At 41.2% G+C, this 9,724-nt stretch overlaps 2 protein-coding genes across 2 annotated transcripts; one reads left to right on the top strand and one right to left on the bottom strand.

Annotated features, from left to right (window-relative positions):
* Positions 1–7,323: 7,323 nt before the first annotated feature.
* LOC133296360 (uncharacterized) lies at positions 7,324–7,794 on the bottom strand. Its single transcript, XM_061495322.1, has one exon. The coding sequence runs from the start codon at positions 7,792–7,794 to the stop codon at positions 7,324–7,326; it is 471 nt and encodes a 156-aa protein (XP_061351306.1).
* Positions 7,795–8,077: 283 nt separating this feature from the next.
* LOC133296362 (uncharacterized) lies at positions 8,078–8,908 on the top strand. The gene has a single exon (XM_061495323.1). It carries the CDS (start codon positions 8,078–8,080, stop codon positions 8,906–8,908), a length of 831 nt encoding a protein of 276 aa, XP_061351307.1.
* Positions 8,909–9,724: the final 816 nt, after the last annotated feature.

Here is a 9,724-nt window from a genome sequence, read left to right on the forward strand (position 1 = left end):
ACTACGTGCAGAACCAAGACGGTGTGTCTTGGAATGAGGATGGACTTCTGTTGTTTTAGACGCGGATCGTGATTCCTCGAGGTCATTTGACCGTAGAGGTTATGTTAGAGGCCAATAAGGGCCAGTTTACTGTCCACCCTGGTGTGACAAAGATGTATCAAGACTTGAAGAGGAATTTCTGGTGGCCATGAATGAAGAAGGACATAGCTGTGTATATGTCCAAGTGTTTAATTTTGCCAGAAGGTGAAGATAGAACACCAGAAGCTGTCCGGTAAGCTTCAACCTCTAGAGATTCCGGAATGGAAATGGGAAGCATTTCCATGGACTTCGTGGTGAGTTTGCCGAAGAATCAGGTTGGCTGTGACTCGATATGGTCATTGCGGACAGATTGACAAAGTCTGCCCACTTTCTTCCGGTAAAGGTGAGCTTCTCTACAGAGCAGTTGGCCAAACTGTATGTTCGCGAGATCGTGAGGCTTCACGGGGTGCCCGAGAGTATCTTCAGTGATAGGGACCCGAAGTTCACATCTCGGTTCTGGAAGGCGCTGCAGGGAGATTTTGGAACTCAGTTGAGACTGAGTACTGCCTATCACCCTCAGACTAATGGACAGACTGAGCGAACCATCCAGACCTTGGAGGACATGTTGAGGGCTTGCACGTTGGAGCAGGGTTCAACATGGGATTGGTACCTTCCGTTGGTTGAGTTTTCGTATAACATCAGTTTCCATGCTAGCCTAGGCATGGCACCCTACGAGGCATTGTATGGTAGGAGGTGTCGTACTCTTACCTGCTGGTCTGAGGTTGGGGATCATGAGTTGTTTGGCTTGGACTTCGTCCAAGATACCACCCTGCAGATCCAGATGATCAGGGGAAAAACTGAAGCAGGCGCAGAATCGCCAGAAGAGTTACTACGATGTCAAGCATCGTCCACTGGAGTTCAGAGATGGTGAGCACGTGTTTGTGAGACTTTCACCTGTCACCGGTGTTGGACGGGCACTGGGAGTGAGGAAGCTGAGCTCGCGGTTTATTGGGCCATACCAGATCCTTGGTAGAGTAGGACCTGTTGCCTACCGGCTTGCCTTGCCTCCGAACTTGGCCAACATCCACGACGTGTTTCACGTGTCTCAACTTCGCAAGCTTGTAGCAGATCCTTCGCACGTGCTGCAACCGGATGTTGTGGAGGTTTGGGAGAACCTAAAGACTCCCGTCGGACCACTCAAGATTCTCGATCGTGGCAAGAAGCAGCTGAGGAGCAAGATCATTTCGATGGTCAAAGTACGATGAACGGGAAGAATTCCTAAAGGGTATTTCTGGGAGCGAGAGGACGAGCTTCTCCGGCAGTATCCCGAGCTTGGAGACAAATATATTTTCTGATTTTGAGGAGAAAATCCTAAAAAGGTGGGGTGAATGTAAGAACTCGCATCGTTAATTAAGGAAGTTGATTAATTAATTAAGAGAAATTAAGAAATAATTCCATAATTGACCCTAATAATTATTATGGGGCTTTAATGATTATAGTTAATGAGTAATAATGCTGAAAGTCGCTTTTCTGACGAAAAGTGCAAATACCGGTTCTGCTACTCGGTATAAATGCGTAGCGATGAAGTATCCCGGAAAATTATAATATGTGCATGAATATTCCTAGAATAATATGTAGGACTTGTAAAACAAGTTTCAAGTTAAAATAATGAGAACTGGTGCCAGAACTGATACTGGCTATGGAAAAGCGCGTACCGAAAAGGTGCTGCGAAAAATAAAAGAAAAATATAAAAAATCTTAAAAAAATTGCAACCGGATGTTGTGGAGGTTCAGGAGAACTTGAAAACTCCCGTCGAACCACTAGAGATTCTCGATCGTGGCGAGAAGCAGCTGAGGAGCAAGATCTTTTCGATGGTCAGAGCACGTTGAACGGGGAGAATTCCTGAAGGGTAATTCCGGAAGCGAGAGGACGAGTTTCTCTGGCGGTATCCCGCACTTCGGGACAGGTATGTTTTCTAATTTTGAGGTAAAAATCCTAAAAAGGTGGGGTGAATGTAAGAACCCGCACCGTTAATTAAGGTATTTAATTAATTAATTATGAGAAAATAGGAAATGATTCCATAATTGACCCTAATAATTATTTATGAGGCTTAATAATATTGGTAAGTGAATTAGAATGCTGAAAGTCGCTTTTCGGAAGAAAAGTGCAGATACCGGTTCCGCTAGTCGGTATAAATCCGTGCCAAAAAAGTATCCCGGAAAATTAATGTAAGTGCATGATAATTACTAGAATAATATGTAGGACTTGTAAAACGAGTTTCAAGTCCAAATAATGAGAACTGGTGCTAGAAACCGGTACTGGCTTTGAAAAGCGCGTACCGGAAAGTTGCTCAGAAAATTATAAGAAAAATATGATAGATCTTAGAAAATTATGTAGTTTCAAAATCCAAAGTTTGGGATTAAAATTCTAAGCATAGCAATTAAAGTTAATACTGTGTGTTTAAGTGTGTTTGGGCTATAAATACTCCCATTATGGGCACAAAACCCTAGGATCAGATTTCTATTCGTGAGTAACTTGGAGGCCGACCAGAAAACACTCCTTCCTTGCCTTCTTCACCATTTCTTGAGCAAGCATTCACCTTTGATGCTTGTTCTTCCATTTAAACACTTGGTGAGAGTGAGGGTTGGCCTTGGGACTACATTGGGGTGGTGTTTCTGAGTTAGAGAACCTGTGTGAGGGAGTTTGAAGAGCTGTGTTTGCTGTTCTTGAGGGGTGTGACCTTTTGTTGGCATTTTGATGCTTCAAGGTGTCTTCTTGTTGATTAAAAGAGTCATCTTGTGTTCATTTTCGTGCATCCTCTTGTGACAGTAGCTTGAGACTGATTGTGAGCTCCAAGAGCATCTCCCTTTGCTGTTTTTGAGCTGTGGTATGTGTACCAACCTTTAACTTGAGTTTTAAGGCTTAAAAATGGTACCTTGATGCATCTAATGACTAAAAGATGATAACTTGTTGTTGGGTAACATTGAACACACCTAGAAATGCATGATTAGGTGTATAAAATCGGTAAAAAGGGAACCTTTTAGGGATATCTTCACGAAAATGCAGAAACTGCATTCTGTCGTGAGATATCCGGATATTTGTCGAACTGATATCCGGATATTGGATATCCGGATACGTGGTTTTGGGATATCCGGATATTGGATATCCGGATATGTGAATCTGTATATCCGGATATGGACAGTGAGATATCCGGATATTCTGGGATTTCGCAGAACAACAGTTGTGCTGTGTGTACAGTAGGCTATTGGGAGTTTGTGGATCCTAGTTTGATGAAGTTGAACTTCTGTATTTAATGGATTAAGCAAGAATCATGGGATTAAGGGCTTGTGGCTTTGTTAGAAGCTTTAAGACTTGAAAACGTAATGAAAAGGCGTTGTCTTTAATTTGTATGCATGTGGTACATGTTATTGATTTATGTTTGGTCCATATCAGATTGTGATCTGCTGTGATTGGACTTTGAGCTTGTGGCATTGGATAGCTAGCTTAGAGGTAAGCTTTCGTGTCCTCGGTTTAGCCATGTTGTGGTTCCACCATGTCCCATGGGGGTATGGTTATATGCATGCTGTGTTACACGCTTTTGATGTTTTGGAAATGCTGTTGAGTTATTATATGTTAGTGCCTTGTTGATATGCATGGAGGTGTTCCACCTATACGGTAAGCCTGAGTATGTAGAACATACAAGAGGGTGAGGTGCAAGCGGTGTTCCTTGTACTACATGTAGGGAATAGACGTATTCCTACATTTCTCTGGCCAGTAGATAGTGATTACACACATGCCATAGATATCTGTTGCACTACATAGTTTTTGGAACTGATAATGATATAAATGCTTTTGAACTTATATTGCACGTGTAAGTGAGCTTGGGGTGGAAGATCGTTGAGCACCCCTTGTCTTACTGAGATTTCTAGTTTAGAGATCTCACCCCACATTTGGGGAATGCTTATTTCAGGATCAGGTAATGTTGAGACCTCAGGCGGCAGGAGGCCGGAGCTGAGTTAGAGTGCTGTTATTTTATGTTGCCATGATTGGATGCTGGATTTGCATGCTGTTTATATGCTTATAGCTTCAGTTATGATTTTGGAGTTTTATGTTGAGATTGTTGTTTACTATGTCTATTTGGTGAGCATGGGGATTGTCCATGACACATAGTATTATTATGTCTTGAGTCTTTTGGAGTTGTAATAATGTATCAGGATATTGTCCGGATTACTTGATGTAATGCCGTGATTTAGATACACACTTTATCTATATATTGAGGTATTTTAGTAGATGTCTTATTGCAATTTACATACAGGCGATATTTTATGAAATTGATTAAGTAATCAAGTTGGTAATTGATAATGACGTCATAATTGAAAAGAAAAAGAATATTTCGCAATTTTTAATTAAGAACCGCTTAATACGATGTAATGTTAATATTTCGGGAATACACGGGGTGTTACATAACCCTAGGAAGGTAAAATTGAGTAGGGGGTCTCGAAAGAGAAAACTAACCCTATAAATGGATTCAGAACGAAAAATTGAGTGGTTAGACAAGTTTCTGAAAATTTGGTGAATAGTGTTTTTATCGGGTAAAAATATTGCAGTACAGTTGTATCGTAAAGCGTGCTGAATGAATTTTGAGCTCTAAGTTTGGATATAAGTTATAAATGGTACATAGCACAAGAAATATATGATTTCTGGTGAAAATTCATGGAAATTAGAGTGTTTGGGAAAGCGTGCCCACTGTTAACTCTCCCAAATGAGAGTGAATATGGTATTTTTATGATGAATTTGCTGCATAAATTCCATATAAGTTGTCTTGTTTGCATGATAATTGAGCTAAATGTTGCATATTCATGATTAAGTGCTTTGAGATGACTAAGTATGGAAAATGAGACAATATTCCTTGATTTTGTACAAGAATATATGATTTGTTGAGTGTTTGTCTTTGCAGGAAAAGTTGACGCTAGGATGTTGTCGCAGAGAAGCTGACGAAGTAATGATATAGTAATCGGTACAGCATGAAAGCGTGGACAAGGGAGCAACTGAATTTTCAAAATTCAAAAGTTAGTTATTCCCCAACAAATGGATAAAACACCAGCAAGCAAATACAAGGGACGTTTTTGAAGATTTATTCTTATCTCAAAATCCCAAGAATCAAGGATAACAAACTCTTATCAAATCAACAACAATATTGGCAGAATAAAATAAAGAAGATCAAGATCTTATCCAATCAAGTGCCAACAACCCAAGAAAATAGGGATAAGATAAGGCTGCAGCAACACAATTCATGGATTTTCACTCCTAACCCTAAAGCCTAATTAACCAACCACCTTTCCTATTTAAAGAGGAGTCCCCTACGGATTCAAACGGGGGAGAGAGAGGTTAAAAAAAAGGCTGGGAAGAATGTAGTACCCCACACCACGTTTTAGAAAGAGAAAGTAAGATTCTTGGAGAAAGAAGAGCTGCTGGAGCATTGCTGGAGAAAGACCGTGACAAAGTTTTACAACAGCTTTCATTTTCAGCTTCTTTTCTATTATTTAATGATTTCTTTCTTCTTCTTCTTCTTTGTTTTATTTAATTCCATTATGAACTAAATTGGTCTATAGGTTAGGTGATAGAGTACCTATGCTGTAACACTGTAATGGATGCCTTAACTTTGTTTTTATGAATGTTTAATTAGTTTTTCAATGAGTTTGCTTATTCTTATTCATGTGTGCATGTCGAGAGATACATATATGATATTGAGGAGATTGAGGCCGAGAGGTTTTCGAATCCAGACCCTTGTCGAATTATGTTGGATTAATTAGGTTAAGGTTAACTTGATTAAGTTGTGGATAAAGAGATCATTCACACCACATAGCCTTTGGACTTGAACTTTAACAATTCAGTAATTAGTTTGGCCATAGAGATGTGGGAATTAGTTATTGGGTATATATGTTAGGTTGGCCAAAAGCCCCAGCATACCTTAGTGTTCGGTTATTAATTAAGCATCGTTATAGCATCGTTTCAGTATTGTTGTATCAAGAAAATTGAACCTGACCTATACCTCATCCATCACTTTAATACCATATGATTAGTTTACTGTTTTCTTAGTTTAATTATCTTTTATTTACAAACTCAATCATAAAAATTAATCCTTTTCTAGTTTCCTTACTTAAATAATCATTGCTTTATAAATCATCTCCGTGGGATCGATACTTGGACTCACACATCCCTTTATTACTTGTGACACGGGCACTTGCGTATTTGTGTGATTGATTTAATTGATTGCAAATTGCACAACAAGTTTTTGGCGCCGTTGCCGGGGATGATTTCTTTAAAGCTTTTTATTTAAGTGAAGAAATTCTCTTTTCTTTCTATCTTTTCTATTTCTTTTCTTTCACCTTTCTTCTTTTCTGTTTTCAAGTTTTAATTGCAGTGTTTGAGCAATTCTCCAACCAAGCAAGAAGTGAACTTTAACCTTGAAACTGAAAGGAGGACGTTTCAAGCTAGGATAAGACAGCAAACTCATAGCAACGCTACAACATTACCTAATATGGCAGCAAGATTAACAGGAGCAAGAGCTAGCAAGGAAGAGCCAATTAAGTCTGAGATCTCAATCAGCGCACAAAGAATCCAAACACTCAAGAACCTTCATTCTCCGATTATTCAACCAAAAATTGCAGCAGAAAATTTTGAATTGAAATCGGTCATGTTTGACATGCTGGAAACAATTGGCCTATTCAATGGGATGCCTAGTGAAGATCCACTTCTCCACCTCAAAAATTTCATGGAGGTAGCAGATAGCTTCAAGATACAAGGAGTTACATCAGATGCATTAAAGATGAAGCTATTTCCCTACTCTCTCACCAATGGGGCTAAGGCATGGCTGAACACACTACAACCTAATTCCATCCGTAGATGGGAGGACATGGCTGAAAAGTTCTTGATGAAATTCTTTCCTCCCACGAAAGCAATTCAGTTAAGGAATGATATAGCAGCGTTCCAGCAATATAATGGTGAGGCACATCAATTTGTACTTTTCCTTCACGTTTTGGCGGTCATATGTGCACCAAAACGTGTAGAGGCAGGGGCTATTTTTATATTTAAGCTTTAAATTCCATACCTTAGCCTCTTGAGTCGTCGTTTCCGCTTCCCTTGAACTCAGTCATGACCTTGGCCTCTCTTGTCTGTCTCTTTTTTGCTTTTCTTTTTCTTGAAATCAAAAGAAACTAAACTAAAATTTAAAATAAAGCAGTAAACTACAGGTTTGCCTACCTGTCAGCGCTTGTTTAACGTCACGAGCCTGACGTACCTCGTTCAAGTTACCTCGACAAGGGCAACAGTGGTTGTTCCTCTGTCAAATGCTCCTCCCATGTATAGTTTCAGTCGTTGGCCATTCACCGTGAAGCTTCTATCGGAGTCCAGCGGACTAATCTCCACTGCTCCATATGATTTCATGTTCCTTACGACGAACGGCCCCGACCATCGGGATTTAAGTTTTCCAGGGAAGAGACGAAGACGAGAGTTAAAAAGTAATACCTGATTTCCCACCTTGAAGTCTCGAGGTAAGATCTTCTTGTCATGCCACTTCTTCGTATTCTCTTTGTACAGACTCGCACTCTCGTACGCAGATAGTCTGAACTCGTCGAGCTCGTCCAGTTGAAGTAATCTTTTCTCCACAGCTGTCTTGGAGTCGAAGTTCAGGTACCTGATTGCCCATAGTGCTTTGTGCTCCAATTCTATCGGTAAGTGACAAGCTTTCCCGAACAGTAATTGGAAGGGGGACATACCTATTGGTGTTTTGAATGCTGCCCAAAGTGCATCATCAAGCTTCTTGGACTAATCTTTTCTGGAGCTTCCCAATATTTTCTCTAAGATACGTTTCAACTCTCGGTTGGAAATCTCCACTTGGCCACTTGTTTGCGGATGGTATGGTGTTGCAATCTTATGCTTCACGCCGCATTTAGCCAGTACGTACTCCACTTGTCTGTTGTCAAAGTGAGTTCCTCCGTCATTTATGATCGCTCGTGGTACTCCATATCGAACGAATATATTTCTTTTCAAGAATGCAATGACCACCCGAGCAAATGTGGTTCATAATCAAGGACCCGAAGTTCGCAACGGCGACATAGGACAACCGGGAAGGCTGGAAGAGAACCCCCAGTCTTCAGATTGGAGACGCTCATCCCAGAACCCAAACCCGAACGATGTATCCGGGGTCTACAGGAGGAAGTATCACAGGGGGCAATACAATGACAGCCCCTTCGTTGACGAGATCGTGGATGCACCATTTCCAAAGAACCTCAACCTGTCTGAAATTCCAAAATACGGTGGAGCGCAAGACCCCCAAGTGCATTTGGATGCCTTTGATACGGCGATGTACATTAAGGGAATTCAAGAGCCGTTGATAACCCGGTTATTTGCGACCACGCTGAAGGGAGTAGCTAAATCATGGTTCTCATCTCTACCAGCGGGATCCATCAGATCGTTTGAAGAGCTCGGAGGTAGATTCTTGCTGAATTTTGCTACGAGTAAAAAACAGCCCAAGTCCGAATTCGTGCTGGGGAAAATAAAACAACAACCTGGTGAAACGCTGCAGAAGTATTTGGACCGCTTCAAAATGGCCGCCTTACAAGTTCCCGGGTTGTCTGAGAATGTTCATTTACATTTGGTGATTGCCGGCCTCCACGGATCCTTCAGGTTAGCTAGATCCGTATACAAAAACCCAGTCCCAATTCTAGTTGAGTTCACTGCACGGTCCAAAAAATATTTGGATCTCGAACAGATAGAGATTGAAAATGCAGACCCAAGGCAACACCACGGCCAGGTGGAGAAACTCGAAAATCGAAGGCAAAGTGATTTCTGGGGTAAAAGGCCAGAAGAGAAAGTTTCAACTAAGTAAAATTTGATAGATATGCACCTCTGAATTCGTCCAGATCCCAAATCTGGAGAGAGGTAGCATCCACCGAAATGAAGAGGGTGGATAGGCCACGACCATTACTGAATCCAGCCAGCCTGGACCAATCTCGATATTGTGTGTTCCATGATGGCCCTGGCCACACAACCGATGAATGCTGGGATATCAGAGACGCAATTGAAAGATATATCTGAGAAGGAAAGTTGCGTCAGTATTTGATAAGAAATCAAGGATAGAAGAATAATAAGAAGAGGAGAGGAGGACGGCTTATGAGCCCGCCCCGAGAAAAGAAGTTCAGGGATGAGGGCCGAGGTAAGAAACTGGCCAAAGAAGAGGTGATACAATGAATGCCAGGAGAAAGTATTTAAGAGAGGTGCTTTCGATACGAGAGCGGCCCAAGTTTAAAGGAGCCGAACCAGAAGCACCACTGCTATTTTTTACAAAGAAAGAATTGGAGGATGTCATGCCGGGACACGTTGACGGGTTAGTTATCATCGACACATTAGTCAACTGTAAAGTCAAGCAAATGTTCGTAGATAACGGAAGCTGTGCCGACATAATTCTGTGGCAGGCATTCCAGAAAATGAACCTGGATGTGGAAGATTTGTAAACCTGCAACACGGCTTTGATTGCGTTCAACGGCCGTGATACTACCCCTAAGGGATACATTGACCTGAGGCTTACCTTGGGAACAAAGGAGGCTTACAAGTCGGAGAGGATAAGATTCATAGTGGCTGACTTCCCGTCGGAGTATAATGTAATTCTGGGAAGGCCAACTATCCACGATTAGGATATACTGGT

The sequence above is a fragment of the Gastrolobium bilobum genome, unplaced genomic scaffold (assembly GCF_033153095.1).
Source record: "Gastrolobium bilobum isolate Gb01-03AN ecotype WA unplaced genomic scaffold, APGP_CSIRO_Gbil_v1 utg3926, whole genome shotgun sequence".
NCBI lineage: Eukaryota > Viridiplantae > Streptophyta > Magnoliopsida > Fabales > Fabaceae > Gastrolobium > Gastrolobium bilobum.